At 37.6% G+C, this 24,443-nt stretch overlaps 1 protein-coding gene across 5 annotated transcripts in view; it reads left to right on the top strand.

Annotated features, from left to right (window-relative positions):
* Positions 1-24,443, top strand: part of FXR1 (FMR1 autosomal homolog 1) — a 64,912-nt gene that overhangs the window by 13,181 nt on the left and 27,288 nt on the right. For all 5 annotated transcript variants that reach the window (XM_007971996.3, XM_007972001.3, XM_007971999.3 and 2 more), the window contains exons 2-8: positions 7,575-7,627; positions 9,356-9,449; positions 20,282-20,353; positions 20,761-20,909; positions 21,133-21,226; positions 21,626-21,742; positions 23,681-23,851. In XM_007971996.3, coding sequence (XP_007970187.2) covers positions 7,575-7,627; positions 9,356-9,449; positions 20,282-20,353; positions 20,761-20,909; positions 21,133-21,226; positions 21,626-21,742; positions 23,681-23,851 — 750 coding nt within the window. The remainder of the gene's footprint in view (positions 1-7,574; positions 7,628-9,355; positions 9,450-20,281; positions 20,354-20,760; positions 20,910-21,132; positions 21,227-21,625; positions 21,743-23,680; positions 23,852-24,443) is intronic.

Genomic DNA, 24,443 nt, shown 5'->3' with positions numbered 1-24,443 from the left:
GCTTGAATTACATTAGTAACTTTTTCTCATGGGCTATATATTTTGTAATCAAATTTATCCACAGCAGTAATATTTAACTGATGTAGTTGGGGCAAGTGGAGAGTTAACCTAGTCAGAGGAAAGACCCTTCACCATCTAACGAACAGTTCAGTGTCTCTAATAAAGAAGGATTTATTTTAATCAGTTTATCTTTAGAAATACCCTAAGTACTTTATCACAAGTTTGCATCAGGAATTAAGCCATGAACTGCACTTTTTTCTTTTTTTAACACATTTGAGAAGGCATAAAAAATGTAAAGTTATTTCTGACTGTTGTGCCAAATCTAGAGAGAAAAATAAAATGTTTAAATTTCATGCCAGCGATTCCTGAGAAGAGAATTAAAAAGAAAAACAGTAGTCTTAAAGCTGGAGTGACAAACTATGTAAGAATACTTGATCAAGTTTGAGGGAAGCAGTAATGTGAGTCTGAAACTTTCTTTTGCTTACTTAAGAGAATAAATGTGAACTAGAAGTGTAATTCCTTCCTGACAGGAATTTTCCATGAAAATTTTAATAGGCTGAAATCTTGAGATTGGAGTCATTAAAAAGTTGGGTTAAGCCAAGGATAGTTCCTAATCTCTATTTAGGAGGATTGTACTGTATGTTTTTTTTTTCGTTTGTTTTTTTTGGCTGGCTGTTCTTTTGTTGTCATTAAAAAAGAAAAAAAGGAGTTTGTTTTGCAATCAGAAAACTCTTCTAAGAAGAATTTTGAAATACGAGAGTTACATTTTTAGGGTGTAAATCTTGGATTTTTTGGTTCTGGACTTCCATTTTAAAACTTCGGATTCAGGCTGTGCTGTTTCTGATTACATTTGGTAGTCTGCCAAATACTGAAGTTTTAACGATTACTCCTTTATAAGGTTTCCGTTTACTCCTTTATAAGGAATGTAAATTTAGTGTTGTAATGAATTGCAGGGGTAGGAAGGCATTAGTGGGTCTTAAATCTAAAGTAATAGATGAATTTGTAATCGTAGTTATTTTCCAGTCAAAGGGATTTTTCTAGACTAGGACGGTATATTTTTAATGAGTTTATTAGGAAAGTTCCTGAAGGGACATCTCTACAGATTTCTAAGCCACAACTCAATCAAGGTACCTGATCTATTGATCGGTATTTTAAACATTAAAATTTTCTTTCAGCTCGAATCTAGGGTTTGGACACGATAATTGCCTTACCAGTTGTGAGTTAGTTTTTGATACTTTGGGAACCTTGCCTTAAATATCTTTTTATGATAGGTGCCTTATTTCCCGTGATTAACATTACTACCAGACTCAATCTTGTAGAGTTTAAAACTATATGAACTGGCAAAAGGATTTCATCGTTTGGTTCATAGTGATTTTAGTGAAAAGAGCTCAAGACAGATGAGGTTTTAAATTTGTATTTTTAACCTAGGGAGTGAAACTTTGGGGCTATATAAGATGTGTATTGTTTCAACTTTCCTTTCTTTAAAATGAGTGCTCTTATAAAATGAGTGGTTTATAAATGATATTTTGTCTGTCCTCATACAGCGTCAGTAGGTGACTTTTCCACAGTCAGGGGTCCATAATACATCTGTTTAGATTTTTTGCTATATTTGTAATATTAATCTTTTAACTCCTGAAATATATTCATACAATATTTCTTTCTGTTTAGCCTATAGGATTTTTTTTTTCCACAACGGCTCCTGTCAAGTTGAGAAACTTTTTGTTTTTCAGCTATATTCTGTAATTTCAAAAATATATTCATTGGGTAAGCAGATATCCTTTGTACGTTTTTCTTTCCACAGGCCATTTAAGCACCCATCTAAAAAACAATGAGTAGACCTTTATAGTAAGGTAGGATCTACAAGACAAACTGAAGAGAAAAGCAAAGTTCAGAACAAATTGTAGCAAATGTTTAACACTTTAAAGGAGATTTATGTATTATTAAAATTACAGTTTTCCCTGTGAATTACTTGTTCATCTAGTTCATGTCCATCGATACCTTTTCTATCAGCTTGTTCTTACTTAGTCACCTAAGAATATTTGGATTGGGGATTTAACCCTGTTGTATGCTGTTTCACCACCCTTTTCTCCTTTGTATGTGATGCTTTTATAATTTTAGCTTCTTGGTAGTATACTTTTATCAAACTTCATGGCTTTTGGGTTTTGTTTTTTTGATTAGAAAGGCCTTCCTTACTGCAAGGTTATAGATAATTGATTCCTGCTTTCTCCTGGAATCGTTACTGATTTTTTTTTGAAGTTTGAATGTTTTATCTATTGAATTTTTTTTTTCCCCCCTGGTGAAGACATCCATTTCTGTTTTCCCCAAGAATTATTTAAATGTTCCAGTATCATTTTAAAAAGAGTCCATTCCTTCCCCATTTGTAAATTCCGAAGTGACTTTAGGCCTACTTTTGGAATCTGTGTTCTGTTCCTTTAAAATATCTTTTCCATCTTCATTATTGTAGTTTTAAAATAATCTGTAAGGTTTGGTAAGTATAGAGTGTTATTGTTCCCTCCCATCCCAGCCCCCACCCCCACCCCATTTTAGAAGTTTCCTTTTTGAATGCTGTCTTTTTAAAAATTTTTTGAGATAGGCTTATTTTATTAGGTTTCCCTCCCTGCCCCCCACCCCCTGGCCAAACTACATACGCACTCTTAATATTTCAGTGGGATCCCATTGAAATTGTAGGTTTATTTTAGGGGCATATTGAAATTTTTATAATATCAAGGTCCCTAAGAACATGATGGTGTTTTACATTTTCCTAAATTTTGTATTTATATTTATTAGAGCTTCAGACATTTTTGTAAATAGCTTCTGTGCATGTTTTTGTTGTTGAGGACACTTGTAGGATTTATTTTTTGGTTGTTGCTGTAAGTAGAATTTTTTTGTATAAAATTTTTATTTTACAGCTGCCTGTTGTTTACATGTAGAAAGCTAATGGATTGTTAGTTAACTTGCTGCCTAAGTGGATCTTTGACTAGAACCTTTTTTAAAAAAATTGTTTTATACTAGATTGCTTTCGAAAGCAATTAGTTCTTCAGATAGTGCGTTTTTACTGCTCAAGGATTCCTTCTACTCCTTCCATCCCTACCTTCATTTTACACTTAATTTATGGCAGTTTTTTGTTTGTTTTTGAGATGGAGTTTTGTTCTTGTTGCCCAGGCTGGAGTTCAGTGACACTATCTTGACTCACTGCAACCTCTGCCTCCAGGTTCAAGCGATTCTCCTGCCTCAGCCTCCCAAGTAGCTGGGATTACAGTCATGCGCCACCACACCCGGCTAATTTTGTATTTTTAGTAGAGACGAAGTGTCTCCATGTTGGTCAGGCTGGTCTCTAACTCCTGACCTCAGGTGATCTGCCCGCTTCGGCCCCCCAGAGTGCTGGGATTACAGGTGTGAGCCACCGCACGCCTCGCCTAATTTATGGCATTTCTGGTTTTTTATTACATGTTGCCTATTTGTTGTTTTGTCAGAGTTATGTGGGCATTTTAAGATTTTTTTTCCGCTTATCCATAGCAAGCTGTGAACGTTTTAAAGATTTTCAATACACTTCAGATGTGTTATATTGCCTAGTTATTCATGATTATCTTAAATTATAGTTAAGAGTTTCAAATGTAAACGTTGTTGGACTTTGTGAGTGAACAAGACAAGTGACCTTTTAATAAGCATGCTTTGAAATCTTCCGTGTCTGCATATGTATGGAAGGAAGAAAAAGAAATGTCAAAGGCTTTCTTCTGAGAAATACAGGGCCTGAGTCAGGTGGGTGTGAATAGGAAGAGAGACAGTCAAACACCCCAAGGATTGGGGATTGAGGACAGAAATTATGGAGACTTAAAGGCATAAAGCCCCCTGCCATGTGCAGACACATGTGGCTGTTACTGGTGTCTCCTATCAGATTTTGGCAAAGACCCAGCCCTGTCAATTTGGGTCTCTTGAGCAGGCGGGGAGACCTAGCATCATTCTGGTGACTTGGGGAGTACAAAAATACGTTTAAAAGTATTGACTGTGTCCTATCAGGTGGACTAAATTTTAGAGAAATCTGGCCATTAGAAACACGTTTGTCTAGAATTTAGGACTTGGGGATTAGATTTTATGGAATAGGATGTTAGAAATTGTTCACTGCAGTTCAAATAAATTTTAAGGACTAGGCGTCAGGCCTTAATCTAGTAAATCTTATGGCAGAATGATACTAGCAATGAGTAAATGCGCAAGGGCCGGGGTGTGGTGGCTTACGCCTGTAATCCCAGCACTTTGGGAAGCCAAGGTGGACGGATCATGAGGTCCGGAGATGGTGACCATCTTGGCCAACATGGTGAAACGCAGTCTCTGCTAAAAATACAAAAATTAGCTGGGTGTGGTGGCGTGTGCCTGTAATCCCAGCTACTCGGGAGGCTGAGGCAGGATAATCACTTGAACCAGGGAGTTGGAGGTTACAGTAACCAGAAATTGTGCTACTGCACTCCAGCCTGGTGACAGAGTGAGACTCCATCTCAGAAAAAAAAAAAAAAGTTGTGCAGAGCTGTGTTTTAAAGTTTGTGAAAAATGTGCACTCAAAGTTGATACTGATGTTTATGGTGGAAGTGTTTGTGGGAAAGGTAGAAGTGATTTTTAGATAGAAAATAAGGTTCTTATTACAAAGCAGAGTGAGAAAGATTATTACAAAGGTGAGAAAGGAGAGTGAAATTTTCTAGTGATTTAGACTTCTGATTTGAACTAATCCACTATGAATTATACAGAAACTAGAAAGATTAATTTGTGAGACTTTTCAAAGTTTGTGAGAGTTTGTTGAAGGACTAGAACATGTTAGTGGAAGTTGAAAATATGGCTGTCTTCTGATGGGAGAGATACTTTACTAATATTCATAAACATGGAAATTCTCGGTTTCTGAAATTTGTTAAAAAATGGCACGGGTATAATACAGTTATATTTGCTGGTAATATAACTGTGAATGCGCGGACCAAAGTGATTGTTGAAAGTGAATGTGGGCCAGGTGTGGTGGCTCATGCCTATAATCCCAGCACTTTGGGAGGCCGAGGTGAGTGGATCACCTGAGGTCAGGAGTTCGAGACCAACCTGGCCCACATGGCAAAACTCTGTCTCTACTAAAAATACAAAAAAATTAGCCAGGTGGTGGTGTAGTCCCAGCTACTGGGGAGGCTGACGCAGGAGGATCGCTTGAGCCAGGGAGGTGGAGGTTGCCTTGAGCCAAGATTGCACCACTGCACTCCAGCTTGGGCAGCAGAGTGAGACTCTGCATCAAAAAAACCAAAAAAACAAAAAGTGAATGTGCCCTACTAGAAACTATCTAGAAAGTCATCATTAGCATGGTCGGATAATCAAAGCCTGAATTAGAGTGGCAACTCTTAATATTTAAATTTAGGGAGGATTAATTAATAAATATCTCCAGAATTGCAAGGCAGGAGCTACTATAGCAGTCTTTTTTTTTCCCCCCCCTTCTTTGAGATGGAGTTTTGCTCTTGTCCCCCAGGCTGGAGTGCAGTGGTGTAGCCTCGGCTCACTGCAACCTCTGTCTCCTGGGTTCAAGCAATTCTCCTGCCTCGGCCTCCTGAGTAGCTGGGATTAAAGGTGTCTGCTATCACATCTGGCTAATTTTTGTATTTTTAGAAGAGATGGGGTTTCACCATGTCGGCTAGGCTGGTCTCAAACTCCTGACCTCAGGTGATCTGCCTGCTCCGGCCTCCCAAAGTGCTGGCATTACAGGCGTGAGTCACTACACTTGGCCTACCATAGCAATCTTCAAGAGAAGGGTATCCTTGGTTTTAGGCCTCAGTGAGGATGTTTGCATAGAAATGTCCAATAGCACACAAATAAATGAAACAACAGGCAGTTGGAGCTGGAGAAGAGGAGTGAACCATTCCCAGTGCCAGTTAATATTTTATAGTCTTAATTTGCTTAGAAAAATGTCTGACACAGAGTACGCCCTTAAATATTTTTTTTTTGTTTTTCTTTTTTTTTGTTTTTTTGTTTTGAGATAAGCCTGTAATCTGTCACCCAGGCTGGAGTGCAGCAGCCTGGTCATGGCACAGCATCATGATCATGGCTCACTGCAACCTCTGCCTCCCAGGGTCAAGTGATCCTCCCACCTCAGCCTTCCAAGTAGCTGGGACCACACACGCCACCAGGCCCGCCTAAGTGTTTTGTAGTTTTGGTAGAGATGGGATTTCACTCTTGCCTAGGATGGTCTCAAACTCCTGAGCTCAAGCTGTCTGCCTTTCTTGGTCTTCCAAAGTGCTGGGCTCCCAGGCTTGCTTTGTTTTTTATTACTGTTACCCCTCTTCCATCTACTTTGTAAGTTTCAAAAACAAAAACAAAAAAGAACAAAACATTTTTTTTTGTTGTTATAAGTTTGCCTTTTCCCTTTATTCTCTTTGTTTTGGGTTTATTCCTTCAAATCTCTTTAGTGTTACTTAATGGACTTTTGGGAAGGAGTGAGATAAACAGATGTGTTTGTTTTTGCCTTGCTTTGACGAGGTTTTATACATGTGTTTATATAGCTAGTTTGCTGTGGACATTATGGAGTCGTGTGATAAAGATGTTTTAGGAAAGTATTTCCTACGTACCCCATGGTTGAAAGTATGTATAAACATTTCACTAACATTCAGTAATTTGCGGTTCTGATTCATAGTAATATAAAGTCATTTAATGTTCATTGTAATTATATAAGTGCCAAGGACTGCTTGCCTGTGGTTACAGAGTGGTGGAATCAGGATTTCAGCAACAGTAATTCTACACCCAAGTCCTTTGCTCTTTCTTATGTCAGATCTTATGGTTTCTTCCAACTGTATTAATCAAAGGAAGATAAAGAAGGCTAATTGTAATATTAATTTTAAGCCTGAAAAATGACCACCAGTTGTTATTGAGAATCTGTATTCATTCCAACATAGTTGTGAACAATGTACTCACTATAGTCCAATTTTAAGGGAAGGGAAAGAGAAGTATGTAGAAAAAATAAGATTAAGTTAATGGCAAAGGTAGTATTCAAAATGTAGTCATGCATTTTACTGAAGGTGGACTATAATATTGATAACATTTATAACAAAATTGAGTTCTTACTTTGTGCCAGGTACTGTGCTAAACATTACTTCATTTAGTTCTCATAATTTTTCATTAGGTGGATGATACTGTGATTAATTTCATTAGTTCAAAACTGTATTCAAGAATATACAAGTGATAGAGTTTGGGTATGAGTCCTGGCAACCAGTACTCTAGAGCTTGAACTCTTTGTCACAGTAGTAAATACTGAACCTTTAGTCACAATACTAAATAACTGCCTTGCTGAACTAATACCTGAGATGTTCCAGGGATGTACATTTACTTTTGCTAATTCCCGGGTAGATGACACCAGGTGAAAAATGAGGTTCAGAGAGATTAAGTAACTTAAAAGATCATGTATCTCGTAAATGGTAGAGATGGAAATCAAACTCACATCTGCCTAATTCCAAACCTGTGTTCTTTCAGTACTCCCTATTATCTTTGTATCTCTAAGACAGCCTTTTAGAGTTATGAAGTGCTTTAATATTGATATGCTTTTATAATGTTTTTGTGTCTTGCAGGGATTTATCAAAGATGTTCATGAAGACTCCCTTACAGTTGTTTTTGAAAATAAGTAAGTTATTTTTGTTGACGAAGGCCATCATATTAGAGGTGGCAGTGCCAAACTGTTTGCTTCTAGGGGGTGGGGAGGTTTGGTTGTTTGATCGTAAGTCTATCTTTGATAACTGTTTATCTGTTTTTCTGTCCATAATTGTCACTTTTTTCATAACGCTCTTCTTTGCCAAAACATGTTTAGATATGAATCAGTTTTGCAGAAATAGATGGCACAAATTAGATGATAATATGCTTAATACTTAAAAAGCCCAGAATTTTCAAATGATGTTGTAGAAGGTCTTCCAGTTGACTGCTGGTCATCAGAATAAGTATTAAGCCATCTTTAATTGCCTGAGGGGTATGTAGTCTAAAAATGGGAAAGACAGCATACTGGGCTTGGTTAGGAAGGGCTATAAAAGAGCACTGGGCTGGGTGTGGTGGCTCATGCCTGTAATCCCAGCACTTTGGGAGGCCAAGGTGGGCAGATCACCTGAGTTCGGGAGTTTGAGACAGCCTGGCTAGCATGGTGAAACCTCGTCTCTACTAAAAAATACAAAAAAATTAGCTGGGCATGGTGGCGGGTGCTTGTAATTCCAGCTACTTAGGAGGCTGAGGCAGTAGAATTGCTTGAACCTGGGAGGTGGAGGTTGCAGTGAGCGAGCCGAGACTGCGCCGTTGCACTCCAGCCTGGGTGACAAGAGGGAAACTCTGTCTCCAAGAGCACTGTTTAATTGATGGTCAGAAAAAAACTGTTCAGCTTCCACTTTTAAGCTGTTTCTGGAATTGCCTGAAAAGATCATTGCCTAACAGCTGCTTCATGTAGAAACAAGTGTTGAGATGATTTCTATCTTTGAGCAGCTGCCATTTGGACAGTAATGGTTAAAAGAAAGCATCCCCAAATCTTTTACTTGTCAGCTGCTACTTTGCCCAGCCTAGGCAGATGGAAACTTGAGGGACATTTTATCTCGTAGTATACTTCCCAGACATAAATGACCTATGAGAAATTAGAGTAGGGAATAATTTTTTACTTTATAATTTCAGCTTTTAAAATACAACATAAAAAATGTCAGTTACTAAATTGGTTTAATACATTAATATTTGCTACAGAGTTAAAAATAAGCTTTTTCTAGGTTCTAATTATAATGTATGTATCCACTGTAGAAAAGATAAATGGAATGGGAAAATGAAATCTTTTGTAATTCAGCTGTTCAAAATAATTGCTGATAATTTTCTGTATTTCTGTGAACATGTATACTAAAAAGAGTTAAACAGTTTATATTGTTTTCTAATCTATGAAATTGTGTTTCCTTTATTGATAGGTCATGTAGTTGTGAAACTGTTTGAAATAAGTTGGTATCACTACTATTTATTGGGCACTATGTCGATTCAACATTTTGAATCAAAGTTAGTCATCACTGTGAACTTAGCTTATTTCATTTGCAGAATAATGTATGTACTGCTCTTACGATGAGTAATTTGGGAGAATGTGTGTACTGCTCTTAGGATAAGTAATTTGGGAGGTAGTGTACAATTGTTAACAATTTTGTTAATTATGAACTTCATTAAGAGTCATACAAAATCTGTTCTACTTTAGTAACTAATTACTTGGGAAATTATTAATAGTATGAATGTTGTTTTTCTTCTCTTTAGGGAAAGCCTAAATGATAAACTAACTTGAAAAAATATGCAACACCAGGTGTAGACTGTATATTTTTAAATTGTTAATACACCTTTTCTAATCCTTCAGTTGGCAACCAGAACGCCAGGTACCATTTAATGAAGTCAGATTACCACCACCACCTGATATAAAAAAAGAAATTAGTGAAGGAGATGAAGTAGAGGTATGTTTTTTTAAGTTTATTTTCTTGTGGTGTCTATTTTTTGATTTAAATAAATACTCTTTTAGGAAAATTAGCTTAGTTGATGGAGGATAAATCTGATTCCTTTTCTCTATTCTTTCTATTGGTGGTAATGGCCGTGTAATATAGCAGTGCTTGAGTTTTGGAGCTAGAATCGGTCTCACCTGTCCCATTTTTAGCTGTGTAGACTTTAAATTTATCATTATAATTTGGAAGTCATGGATGATAGGGTATTTGCATTTTTAAAAGAACCTGGCATAGAACTCTGTGCACTATGGTGTTACCTTTTTCCTTCTTTTTGCTAATTACTTTGAATAATTTGTCTTACGACTTGCCTGGGTGTCTTTATGAGGTGTTGATAGTTATTCTTTTACTATAGTGATCATTAACAGAGTTAATATATAACTGTAAAATATTGTAACTAGCTTTCTGCCTTCTAGAATATTCTAGAAATGTCTGAGGAAAAATTTAAAAGTACAGAAAAGCAAAAAAAAAAAAAAAAAATGGAGGGAAAGAAAAATCACAGCTCACAGATGAATAAAACACTGTTCATATTGTGCATGTTCTTTCAGGCTTGTCTCAGCATCCCAAAATGATGAGATTACAGGTGTGAGCCACCGCCCCCAGCCCTGCAAACATTTTATTTTATTTATTTTTTTGAGATGGAGTTTCCCTATTGTCTTCCAGGCTGCAGCGCAATGTCGCGATCTTGGCTCACTGCAACCTCTGCCTGCCAGGTTCAAGCAATTCATCTGCCTCAGCCTCTTGAATAGCTGGAACTACAGGCGTGCATCACCATGCCTGGCTAAGTTTTGTATTGTTAGTAGACACGGGGCTTCACAATGTTGGCCAGACTGGTTCTCGAACTCCTGACCTCAGGTGATCTGCCCGCTTTGTCCCCCCAAAGTGCTGAGATTACAGGTGTTAGGTACCGTGCCTAGCCATTTACAAACATTTTAAATGTACATATTCTGTACTAAGCACTTTGCAAGTGATTTAGTTATCTGCCAGTTTTATTTTTATTGTTTGAGATGGAGTCTTGCTCTGTCGCCCAAGCCGGAGTTCAATGGAGCGATCTCAGCTCACTCCAACCTCCGCTTCCCACGTTCAAGTGATTTTTCTGCCTCAGTCTTCTGAGTATCTGGGATTACAGGTACCCACCACCATGCCCAGCTAATTTTTTTTACTTGTAGCAGAGACAGAGTTTCACCTTGTTGGCTAGGCTGGTCTTGAACTCCTGACCTCGGGTGATCACCCACCTCGGCCTCCCAAAGTTCTGGGATTACATGTGTGAGCCCCACCACACATGGCCTGATTTTTTTAATGATAAATTTTCTTTGAGCTCTCATTAATATAGATAATAAGCTAGGAAGTCAAAAATTGCAGCACTTCAATCCCTGACAACCTTAACTTAGCGTACCCACTTTGGTGGAAGTCAGAGATAAAAGAGTGAGTAAAGTGAGTGCTTTACTTATTCATGAGGGACTTGGCTCATGGCACCCTGACATAATTTATACTTTGCTTTAGTAAAAGCAAAATAGTACACAGTGAACTTAGTGCAAATAATTAAAATCCAGGCAGAATGGCAATAAGTTAAGAAATAACTTTTTGTAAGGATACCTGTAACTATCTGTGTGTATTAGAGTTCTTGAGGAAAATGTTACTGGTGGAATCCGGGGGAGACACGAGGAAACAAAGTGGTGAAATGACTGCTGCAAATCAAGAAGTGTAAAGTGGGGTCCTTGGTGGGTGCTATATATGGCGGTGATGCTGCAGATTACTATGTTCATTTGGACTTTAGATTTTATTGAAAAAAGTTTTCTCGATGTTGTATCTTTTTCTAATAGTTTTCTGTGAGAATAAAGAGGCTTGATTCGTTTTCATTTTTCGAAATTTCTGGTATAGTGTTTTTTGGATTTTGAGTAAGCAAAAGTTAGGTCAAGAAAGGAATGATGTAGGTTTGGACATGTTCTAGAATTAGAAATGTGTGGCAGTCAGTTTTGAGAGTAATGCTTCTTATACTTTTTTGTTATTTAGACACTTAAAATTGGTAGCGTGGAGTCTCAGATTAAAGGGAAAACTGTTCTTGGTGGGGTGCTGAGGGTGTTGTTACAGTGTACTTTTTCCATTCCTGTCCAGGAGGGTCCTGCCCTGTTCCTGAACAGTGTCTGGCTCACCCCTGTGGTCTGCCTCCGCCTTTGTGAAGAAGACGTTGATGGAGAGATTGAGTGATTTAGAAATTGAATCTAGTTTTTTTTCTTTTTAAATTTCACATTATGTTTTATGATTCAGCTCTGGTCATATTTGCTCTCTAAAATTTTGTAAGTCATCTGAAATTAAGATGTGATTTTTTTTTTCACTTTTGAAAAATTTGAAAATTCATATAAGGAAAAAGGAAAATTCATATAAGGAAAAAATCTTGCCACCCATAGGATTTTGTTTTTTTGTCACCGTTTATTAAGGATTTATCCATATTACCTAGAGTGTTTAGAAACTCTGAGTTAGTGCTTTCCCAGGTAATGTTTTGAAAGCCTCCTCCCCTCCTTTAAATTTAAAGTAAAAAAACTTAATGTAAAAAATGAAATGATAAAAAATTATATAAAGTACCAAGTGAACCTTCCATCTTAATGTAGGTGTACTTGTCCACCCACCGTAACTTAAATCTCATTTACCAGCGTTGATTCTCTTGTGAGTTTTTTTGTTTGCATGTATAAAGGACATATTTAAGTTGAAAAAAAATTGGGATTAAGTTATGTATTTTTGACTTTTGTATTCACTTAATTAGGACAGCAAACATTTTCTTGTCTTCTCATTTAAATTTACCTCATTTTTTGTAACCACCTCAAAATTATTTGGTGTGGATATATCAAATTAAAAAACATTGAAATTACCAAATGTTTTGCTGTTAGCTAAAGAAAACAATGCGAGAATTGAAGTTAATATTCTTATGCAAATCTGGTAGTATTATAGTTCCTATGAGGTTAAATTGCAGAATCAAAAGGCATGATATATACATTTTTGAAAGTATTAAAATGTACTGTTTCATCCTCCAAAAATGTCTTTGGAATTACCACTTTAGAATTTTATTAACCCTGGAGGTATCTTTTTCATACATTGAGTGACTGTATTATATTGTTCGTATGTATAGTTTTGTAAACTTGGTGGATGGAAGCTGATGTCTCCTGAATTCTCATTTCCTTAATCGTAATATGGGAACATCACTTAAATTAGTTTATTGGCTCTTAACCCCTTGTTCTGTGAATTGTCTATTTTTTTGTTTGTGTAGTTGTTGGGGTAGGAAATCCTTGCATTTTGTGGCTGAGTTTTATCTTTATTTTTATTTTTGAGACAGAGTTTTGCTTTTCTTGCCCAGGCTGGAGTGCAATGGCGCGATCTCGGCTCACCACAACCTCTGCCTGCTGGGTTCAAGCGATTCTCCTGCCTCAGCCTCCCTAGTAGCTAGGATTACAGGCATGCGCCATCACACTTGGCTGATTTTGTATTTTCGGTAGCGATGGGATTTTTCCATGTTGGTCAGGCTGATCTCGAACTCTCTACCTCAGGTGATCCTCCCGCCTTGGCCTCCCAAAGTGCTGGGATTACAGGTGTGAGCCACCGTGCCTGGATCTGAGTTTTTTATCTTTTTATGTTTTTTTTTCCTCAGGCAATTTTATTTTTTATTTTCTGAGATGGAGTCTCACTAAGTTGCTCAGATTGTGCAGTGGCACAATCTCGGTTCACTGCAACCTCCACCTCCCGAGTTTAAGTGATTCTCGTGCCTCGGTCCCTGAGTAGCTGGAATTAACAGGTGCACGCCACCATGCCCAGCTAATTTTTTTTATTTTTAGTAGAGATGGAGTTTTGTGATGTTGGCCAGGCTGGTCTCGAACTTCTGGCCTCAAGTGAACACCTGCTTTGGTCTCCCAAAGTGCTGACATAATAGGCGTGAGACACTGCGCAGGCTTACTTTTACATTTTTGAATTATGTTTTTTTACATCTGCTTCCCTGCATTATTTTTCCCTTATATGGGGGGTGTGGGGATGGGGAATCCTTTTAGATTACTTCATATCTGATCGCCTTAGTTATGAAATGTAATTTTTTGGTCAATAAACACTTTTTCTTAAACTTTTTCTGGGATTGTGCAAAATAGCAGAGGTAAGCCTGACATCTAAGCTGATAACCGGTTTTTTTTTTTTTTTTTTTTTTTTTTTTTGTCAGGGTGAGATGGAGTTTCACTATTGTTGTCCAGGCTGTAGTGCAATGGCACCATCTCGGCTCAGCGCAACCTCCGCCTCCTGGGTTCAAGTGGTTCTCCTGCCTCAGCCTCCTAAGTAGCTGGGATTACAGGCATGTGCCACCACACCTGGCTAATTTTGTATTTTTAGTAGAGACAGGTATTCTCCATGTTGGTCAGGCTGGTCTCTAACTCCTGACCTCAGGTGATCTACCTGCCTCAGCCTCCCAAAGTGCTGGGATTACAGGCTCGAGCCACCACGCCCAGCCCCGATAACGTTTTTTATAAGGTTTCTTCCTTGCATTTAGCATATTTGAAATTTTAAAAACCTGTTTTTGAACTGTGAGGTTTTCTGGTTTAGTATTCATTGTTAAAATAGGAATTGGCAAGTTTTTGTTCTTGTGGCATATGCCTTTCCTTTTCTAGTCATATGGCGGATTGTCAGGCATTATGGTTATGTATCTATATATTATATTAAAATGTTGGGATAGGCGCCTTGAGAGAAATTGGATTAAAAAGGAGAATAAAAATTATCTGAGGTAAGACACTCATTTACAACTTTTTAGGGTTTTTTTTTTTTTTTTTTCCAAATTTTATTTTTTTGAGACAGCATCTTACTCTGTCACCCAGGCTGGAGTACAGTGGTGCCATCATGGCTCACTACAGCCTTGACCTCCTGGGCTCAAGGGATCTTCCGTGCCTCAGCTTCTCAAGTAGCTGGGATCATAGGTATGTGCCACCATGCTGGGCTAATTTTTGTATTTTTTTTAGAGATGAGGTTTTGCCATGGTGCCCAAGCGGGTCTTGAACGCCCACCTCAGGCTCCCAAAGTGGTAGGATTACAGGTGTGTGCTACCATGCCCAGCCTAATTTAGTATTTTATTTATGTAAAAGATATACATGGATTATTTATTCTACTTTTTAAAAAGTTTTAAGTTTGATTCTTTTGGCCAGTCTGAAGTTTTTAGCTGTCTGTATTTGGACGTAGTTTTTCTCATCATACCAGGATACCAAGACCATTGTTAGTCTTACTGCTTAGGACATGCTCACACATAAAGGAGAGAAGAACATAGTCTTTGTTACTTGTTTTTGTCTTGCAGAGTGGGTTTCTAGGACTTGATTCAGTAAAGAAAGTTGGTAGGAAACTGATTTGTTAAAGTATCAGCCTTAAAGGTGAATGAGATAATACTATTATTTAGGTAGAGAAATCACACGTTCATTCCAGATGTTAAACTTTTCTAATGTGCGTTTTCTTAAAATGTAATAATACAAAATGGCAGATACATAATAGCAGTACTCAGTAAATGTATTTCACATGTTGAAAGTGGGTCCTTATGATTATTTAATTTAATAGTAATATTTGGAAAATTTCTTTGGGAAAATGGAAATATAGTTAAGTTATTGAAGACTAGTAAAGATTCTCTTTGATACTTACTCTTAGTTTGGCTACTTGAAAGACATAGGTTGAACATTATGAACTTCAGTGAAAAATTGATGACTTTAGGATCCAGATTGTAATTACATTTAATTCACTTCCAGTTGTTTACTTGAGTTTAGATTTTTTTTTTTTTTTAAACGGAGTGTGACTTGGGATCATTAGGTGGAAAGAATTCTGAAATAGGCTTTTGGAATTTGATTCTTCTTATTTATTTAGTCCTGCACTCCATAAAATGATAGTGATTAAAATGAGTGCTAATATGTTTTTAGGCTTCTCATCATGGTCACTCCACAGTCTCCTGGATTTTAGTATATTAGAGCAGTGTGTGGGCCATTTTCTCAGAGTGTGAATTGTTCCTGTGAAATAGTTTGCAGAGTTAAGTAAAATCTGAAGAAAGGGAATTTTTGTGGGGTGCTCTTATTCAATGACATATTTGTAAATCAATTCAGTAATTAATGTTTAGGATGTAATACACTAGAGCACACTTTTAATGCTGGCTTATTAAAGTGATATTGTGGGAGATACACTCTTCCTTTTGTATAGGGTATGATTTGATCCATAGCACTAAAGTGGATCCAAATTAGTAATGTCTTTTTTTTGTTTTGTTTTGTTTTGTTTTGAGACGGAGTCTTGCTCTGGTGACCAGGCTGGAGTGCAGTGGCATGATCTCGGCTCACTGCAACCTCTGCCTCCTAGGTTAAAGTGATTTTCCTGCCTCAGGCTCCTGAGTAGCTGGGATTACAGGCACCCACCACCATGCCCTGCTAGTAGAGATGGAGTTTCACCATATTGGTCAGGCTGGTCTCGAACTCCTGACCTCAGGTGATTCACCCGCCTTGGCCTCCCAAAGTGCTGGGATTACAGGTGTGAGCCACTGTGCCTGTGCCTGGCTCTTTTTTTTGTTTGTTTTAGAAGGAGTCTTGCTCTGTCACCCAGGCTGGAGGGCAGTGGTATGATCTTGGCTCACCTCCCAAGTTCAGATGATTCTCCTGCCTCAGCCTCCCGAGTAGCTGGGATTACGGACACCCGCCCACCACCATGCCCAGCTAATTTTTGTACTTTTAGTAGAGACAGGGTTTTGCCATGTTGGCCAGGTTGGTCTCAAACTCCTGACCTCAGGTGATCCACCAGTCTCAGCCTCCCAGAGTGCTGGGATTATAGTTGTGGGCTGTGCGGCCAAATTTGTAGTGTTTTGATTCAGGCTCAGGAATTTATGTTTAGTCACTTTATGAGAGTAACTTGGTCTTTCAGGAGTGAAGTTATTAATGAAGCTTATAGAAATGAATATTAAGTTTAAAATATTTCACTGTTAAGTGAGAAAAGCCTCCAGGCAGTTGAAAATGGTTTATTTAGGAAGCTAGATTCATGGATGGTTATGCTTTGGTGAAAATAGAATAAGGGGGTTAGGCAGTTTTAAGACATAACATTTTCAGCAAATCAGACTTGAGGTACCCACAGATTAACGAGCTATTCGAGCTGCCTCTCTGAGATAGTTATTTGAATGGGCACCTTCTTTTAATTGTTAGGATATTCTTTTTGTAACCCTCAGTATACCTGGGAAAACAGTCATCACTGATCATTTACCACATAATTTTGTAGCAGAAATAATTAAAGGGTAGTAAGATCATTATTAGACCTTACTCTTTTTTTTGAGACAGGGTCTCGCTCTGTCACCCAATTTATAGCATAGTAGCATGATTATGGCTCACTGCAGCCTTAACCTGCCAGTCTCAAGTGATCCTCCTTCCTCAGCCTCCGAAGTAGCTGGGACTAGAGGCATGCACCAACCACACCTGGCTAATTAAAAAAAAATTTTTATAGAGATGGGATCTTCCTGTGTTGCCCAGGCTGGTCTCAAACTTCTGGGCTCAAGCAATCCTCCTGCCTCAGCCTCCAAAAGTGCTGGGATTACAGGCATGAGTCACTGTGCCTGGCCATTATTAGACTTTTTTTAAGGCCATTATTGGCTCCATGCTGGAGTATAGTGGAGCAAACACAACTCACTGCATCCTTGACCTCCTGGGCTCAAGCGATCCTTCCACCCCACCCCAGGCCCCCAAGTAGCTGAGATTACAGGCACATGCCACTATGCCTGGCTAATTTTTGTACTTTGCATAGTGATGGTGTTTCTCCATGTCGTCCAGGCTGGGCTCGAACTCTGGAGCCAAAGTGATCTGCCCACCTCAGCCTCCCAGAGTACTGGGATTACGGGCGTGAGCCACCACGCATGGCCTTATTAGACATTTTAATAAGAGTTTAAACATAGCAAATCCAACTTTTTCATATTTTCCAGATTTTGATGATATATGTATCTACAATGAATGCAGTTCTCTAAATGTAACTAACTGCTCACTGTTACACATGAACCTAGAACATAGCAATCTTACAAATATTGCTAGCAGATTTAAAATATATGTCTAATAAATTCTAGCTTATTCTGGTTATTCTTACAGTTAGATCATCAGAATGCAGTCCTTGAATACGTTGGAACTTTTAGTGGCATCTCATTCTATTGAGGAAGGGATAGCCATCTCTGCTGTAATTTTAGTATTTTTAGTCAATTGGATTGACTAATCTATTGAATATTTTTGCATTTCATTGTCTTTTCTTTTTTTCTAGTTAACCTTTGTATGCACATCTGCTTTTGATATTTCCACTTATGAAGTACATTTCGGCATACAAACGTTTCTTAAAATTTTATCTTCAATTTTTATTTTACCTTGTTTTTTTTGGAACAGGGTCTCGTTCTGTCACCCAGGCTTGAGTGTAGTGGCACGATCTTTCCTCACTGCAGTCTCAACTTCCCAGGCTCCAGCAATCCTCCCACCTTAACCTTCCATGTAGGTGGGACCACAGGTGTGCTCTACCACACCTGGCTAATTTATTTTGCATTTTTGGTAGAGACGGGGTTTCATCATGTTGTCCAGGCTGATCTTGAATTCCTGAGCTCAAGCAGTCCCCCCGCTTGGCCCTTCAAAGTGCTGGGATTACAGGTGTAAGCCACTGCGCCTGACCACAAACATCTTAAAAGATGAAAGAATACTGTCTAATACCCTTTTAGCAAACCAGGATGATCTGGGTTCTGGTTGGAGGATTTTGCAGTCTCAGTTGAGTCATTAACTGGATGAGAATGCACATCGTCTTTTCCTCTTAGAAATACATTGTTTGAGAATATTCATCTAAGATGTCACCATCTGAAGACTTCATAGTCTGAAGTCTGAAATTGCTTTGTAAGATAATTTCACATTTATCAGTAGAACCTAGTGTGCTGCTGTCTCTCTGCATCTGTTGTCTGATACCTCTACTAATTAGAAAGGCCTTCCTCTGTAATTTTTTTTCTCTTCGCAATTATGAGTGAAAAATTCATAATTATCAACTGGTCAACGGTAGCTAAAAGCAGACTACAAGGATGGTGTTTTTGATCTTTTGAACTGTTTTGAAAGAGATGTGATACCTGGGGCTATGCAGTAAGGAAACTGTATGAACATTAACAATTTATTTCACTGTTGCATCCTCTAGGTGATGCCATCATTCCTCTGTTCCATGTTAGTCTTTATTTAAAGCATAACAGAATAACTGATGAATGTTGATGAAATAGTAAAGTGTTTCAAGACATAGGAAAAATAAGATCGCTAGATTCTACCTTACATTTATAAAAGGGCCCAGTGGATACATATAATAATTACAGTATAAGGGTGAGTTTTATTTTAGTGTTAAACTTTCTTATTCTTGGAATATGTCTAAGGAAGAATATAAGTCATGAGATATTGATCCCTTTGAATAGTTAGATCTGTTTATAAAAGAAATGGAAAAACTAAAATTGAGTTTAATGGACCCTGATTGGTAAATTGGACTTACTGGTTTTTCTCATAGCTTTTTTTCTAATCATGGTGTACAATAAAGTTCATTAGTAGGTTTTGGTTTATTCATTTCCAGTTCCAGTATTCCTACCACTTCCAAGATTACTCTCAAATCATCCTGATAGAAGCTTCAGGCTAAAAAAGTCTTTGTTTTTAGTTGTTTGCATTTATCTCCCAGAAGGCTGTTAATATCCACTGATAGGTTTCCTTGGTCATCTCTGCAAAGGCATTCAATCTTGATTTTTATTAGTTCTTAGTTGTTTCTTCTCAGAAACAACTTTTCTACCTTTCTCTGTATTGAAAATATAATGCATTAAAGAAGCTCTGCTGTATCATAAGAAATAACTCTAATCCCAAGTAAAAGCTTCTGTGACCTATTGCGTTAATAAAACTGGTATTTTATAGACATAAAGAATATAAGACTTGTTTTTTTGTGGATAGTTTTTGTTTAGTTTTGGAGATGGAGTTTCGCTCTAGTTGCCTAGGCTGGAGTGCGATGGCATGATCTCTGCTCACTGCATCCTCTGCCCCCTCGACGTGATTATCCTGCCTCAAGTGATTCTCCTGCCTCAGCCTCCCGAGTAGATGAGATTATGGGCACCTGCCACCATGCCCAGCTAATTTTTGTATTTTAGTAGAGACAGGGTTTACCATGTTGGTCAGCCTGGTCTCGAACTCCTGACCTCAAGTTATCCACCCACCTTGGCTTCCCAAAGTGCTGGGATTTCAGGCGTGAGCCACTGTGCCCAGCCTGGATAGGAGTTTTGTAAGATACTTAATGTATTCTGCTAGATGGACTGAATGTGTGTAATTTTTTTTTTTCAGTTAAACCATTTTTTTTAGTTCATTTGATTTAGGTTCTTCAGCAAGGGATCTAAATGTCTTATCCTTGATGGAATTTAAAAATTAGGTTAATCACTTTCTGAGAACAAGTTTTAATATTAACAATGTTGACAGAAACAGGAAGACCTGTGTTTTACATTATTTAAAACTCCTTTGTAAGAGCATTTCTTTAAAATAATACTTACGTTTAGTAAACCTCATGAATGTGGAATTAATTTCCAAGAAGCTAAATTGCCCAAAAAAGTGTAGTTTTATTTTTAAGTAGTAAATTTAAATGTACATATCACTTTCATTAAATTGCATTTAATATACCAATTTAAATAAAATAGCATTTTTGATTCTTAAGTTTAATGGGATTGGGCATTAATAAAAAGTCATTATTTACAGCATTGAAATCTTTTGGGATGAATAGATATAGGCATTTTTTTTTCTTCTCAGGTATATTCAAGAGCAAATGACCAAGAGCCATGTGGGTGGTGGTTGGCTAAAGTTCGGATGATGAAAGGAGAAGTAAGTAATCTTCACACTTGCTTTGTGACTAGTTTCTAAGGAATTACCTCAGTGTTTGGTTTTTGTAAATGTTATTTCAACTGTTAGTTTTATTTCTGAAAGCCTACCTGAGAAATAGTTGATCACATTTCCATTAGCATTTATTTCTGTTTGTGTTCTGTATTGGCAAACACCAAAGCTGCTCTCCAGAGGTACACCTCAAGCATGTAAGGACCACCAAGGTTCATGCTTGTAAGAACCTATAATCTAGTTTAGGCAAATCAGATTGATGTAGCTAAGCTGTGCTTAGTGTTTATGCCACATGGGGGAGGGTCCATTGGTTAAGCTGAGCAAGGTAATTAGAACTTCATTTAAACTTCATTATTTTTGTTCAGATGGGATTTTTAAAGTATTTTGATGTCTTTTAGTTTTATGTCATTGAATATGCTGCTTGTGACGCTACTTACAATGAAATAGTCACATTCGAACGACTTCGGCCTGTCAATCAAAATAAAACTGTCAAAAAAAATACCTTCTTTAAATGCACAGTGGATGTTCCTGAGGATTTGAGAGAGGCGTGAGTAATTTTATTTACTTTTGAATTGTTCTGTGAATTAAGAAGTTTTTCAGTCCTACAAAACATTTTCCCTAATGCCCAATCAAAACCTTGTGATGGAAGATCATCTTAATGAACACAGGTTTTAGTGGAGGATGTCAAAATGAAACACTGACTTTGTATTATAACTTCTCTGTATTTAATCTATTATTGAGGTCTTACACATGAATTAATTTCTCTCTAGGTGTGCTAATGAAAATGCACATAAAGATTTTAAGAAAGCAGTAGGAGCATGCAGAATTTTTTACCATCCAGAAACAACACAGCTGATGATACTGGTAAGATAATACCATATTATAAGGTAGCTTATTAATGGGTATTGCACAGATTTTATAATTAGATATTTCAAAAGAGAAAAGCTAAGGTCAACTTAGTGTATAGTGAATTTATTAATATAGTGTGGGAGAAAAATTTTGCAGCTATAAAATGTTAATTACATTCTTAACATCATAAAATTCTTATGTTTGAGATCCTGGATTTTTCCCAAATCAAGCATATTCTGAATAGCAGATCTAAATAATACAGGAATTCAGAAAGGAAAGTGTGATTACTCAGAGTAGTGTTAGATGAAAGAAGTGTAGTAGATGAGAAGCAAGGAAGGCTTTGTGTAGAAGATGTTGTTTGTGCTATTTGGAAGAATGATTAAAGTTTTGAGTAATTAGCTTGTTTGTTTATAGTCTGCCAGTGAAGCAACTGTGAAGAGAGTAAACATCCTAAGTGACATGCATTTGCGAAGTATTCGTACGAAGTTGATGCTTATGTCCAGAAACGAAGAGGCCACTAAGCATTTAGAAGTAAGTGGGTTTACTTACAAAAGAGTTTTCTGTGTCCCATTTAGTTTTTGTTTGTTTTTGGAGACAGATTCTGGCTCTGCTGCCCAGGCTGGAGTGTAGTGGTGCAATCTTGGCTTACTGCAACCTCTGCCTCCCAGGTTCAAGCGGTTCTGCTGCCTCAGCCGCCGTGTAGCTGGGATTGCAAGTGTGCCCCACCAAATCCAGCTAAGTTTTGTGTTTTAGTAGAGATAGGGTTTTGCCATGTTGGCCAGGCTGGTCTCGAACTCCTGGTCTCAAGTGGTTGCCTGCCTCAGCTTTTCAAAGTGCTGGGATTACAGGCATGAGCCACCGAGCCTGGCCCCCATTTAGTTTTATATTTTATATTTTTCAAGTTCTTTGCTTCAAATGAAGGCAGCCTAGGACCTCTGTTTCGTAACTATTTGGAGTTGTGTCTGTAGAAGAATTGCTTTTCCATTTTACCTTGTATCAAACATAGCCTTTCCTTTGCTAAATGCCTGTTGACTTGTTGATAGGACTTACATGACAGGTGCCAAAGAGCGAAGAAACTAGAGATATTCAGTAGACTGTATTGCTAGTTCTTTACTTTGTATTTAACCTTTTTATTTTTTTTGACTGCCTTGTCGTCTGTCAGTCATGATACCTTTCATCAGTAACTAGTTCACTGTAACAACTCTTGTGTGAGAGGAGAGGAGGACTAGGAGTGGGGTATCATGTGACATGTAGTATTAAAATATGAAGCTTATCATTATATCTCTGTCTTATCCTAAGGTACTCTGTTGTGTCCTGTTCTTCTCTGCTACACTGTTAGGATACTTGTTCTTCCACTCACTCACACTTTCTAGATCTGGATGAACACATATACATGCACACATTGTGTTGTCTTAGAGAAATTGAGATGTGTTTATTATCCTTAGGACAAATTTGGAAGTGTTCTCATTAATTTAAAAGTTCTGAACAAAGGATATGTGAACAAATCTGTCTGTATCTGGAAAAGTGTTTTAGCCTAATAGACGAATAAAACAATTTCTTTTCCCCATTCATTTTATGACATTAGATGAGTTTCCTTTATTGAGACTGCGTTTTTTTTTTTTTTTTCTTTATGTGGGTTTTCAGTACTTTTTTCTTCTCGTGTTTTTCTTTACACTGTGGTAAAGTGCGTATGAAACTTAGCATCTTAACCATTTTTAAGTGTACACTTAGTATTAAGTATGTTTACATTATTGATCAATCTTCAGGGCTTCTCATATTGTAAAACTGAAAATCTGTACTCTTTAGACAGCTGCTCATTTTCCCCTTTCCCCAGCCCCTGGCAACCATCATTCTGTTTTCTGTTGCTATAAATTTGACTATTTTAGACACCTCACGTAAGTAAAATCATTTTAGTCTTTTTTGTGTCTGGCGTATTTTACTTAGCATCAGGGTTCATCTGTGTAGCATGTGTCAGAATTTCCTTTTTAAGGCATAATGTATATACCACATTGTGTTCATTCCTTCATTGATCTGTGGATTTGGGTTGCTTTCACCTCTTGACTGTCGTAAATAATGCTACGAACGTGGATGTTGCAATAAAACATTTTGTGGCCACATGTGGTGGCTCATGCCTATGATCCCATCACTTTGGGAGGCTGAAGTGGGAGGATTGCTTTAGCCCAAGAGTTCGAGACCAGCCTGGGTAACATAGTGAGAGCTCGTCTCTTCAAAAAATAAAAAAATAAAAAATTAACTGGGCTCAGTGGTATGTGCCTGTATTTCCAACTATTCAGGAGGCTGAAATGGGACGATTGCTTGAGCCCAGGAGATGGAGGTGGCAGTGAGCCATGATCATGCCACTGCACGCTAGCCTTGGTGACAGAGTGAGACCCTGTCTGAAAAAAAACCATACAAAAAAGCCATTTTGTATTTTGATCTTTTATAATACTAATTTTCCTTTTTTATTAGTGCACAAAACAACTTGCAGCAGCTTTTCATGAGGAATTTGTTGTGAGAGAAGATTTAATGGGCCTGGCAATAGGAACACATGGTAGTAACATTCAGCAAGCTAGGAAGGTTCCTGGAGTTACCGCCATTGAGCTAGATGAAGATACTGGAACATTTAGAATCTACGGAGAGGTAAGTTCTCTTTCTCCTGCCTTGGCCTTTACTATAATGTATTAACCATCTATTGTTTGATTATATTTTTATCTGAAATTCCAGTTTCCCAGTGAAACATTTTTGAGGTAGAATTTATTCAGTTAGCATCAGTCAGTCTAGTAGTCATTACTTACGCAGCTGAATTGAAGTTAACTTTGTATTGAGGGGAGTGAAAGATTTACTAAGTAATTAAATATGTAGTTTTTTAAATTGAAGTTTCTTAACTGCTTCGGAATTTACTTCAGTTTTATACCCATAACAAATAATCTATCCAACTGTTGTTTTTTTTTTTGGAATGTTTACTGTGTGCCAGGCACTGGCAGGAGTAAATGGCATATATTAGAATAGCTTTTCTAGAACTCGAATTTGTATAATGCTTCGTCACTGGTTAATCATGACGTTTGCAGGGGTAGAAAATTAGTAAGTTATTTTTAAAAAGTTATTCAGCCAGGTACAGTGGCACACGTTTGCATTCCCAGCTACTTGGGAATCTGAGGCAGGAGGATTGCTTGAGTCCATGAGTTTGAATCCAGCCAGAGCAACGTAGAGTTTAAAAATATATATATAAATT

This window comes from Chlorocebus sabaeus, chromosome 15, assembly GCF_047675955.1.
Source record: "Chlorocebus sabaeus isolate Y175 chromosome 15, mChlSab1.0.hap1, whole genome shotgun sequence".
Classification (NCBI taxonomy): Eukaryota; Metazoa; Chordata; class Mammalia; order Primates; family Cercopithecidae; genus Chlorocebus; species Chlorocebus sabaeus.
Note: the sequence above shows the minus strand (reverse complement) of the source record. Positions and strands in the feature narration are given on the sequence as shown.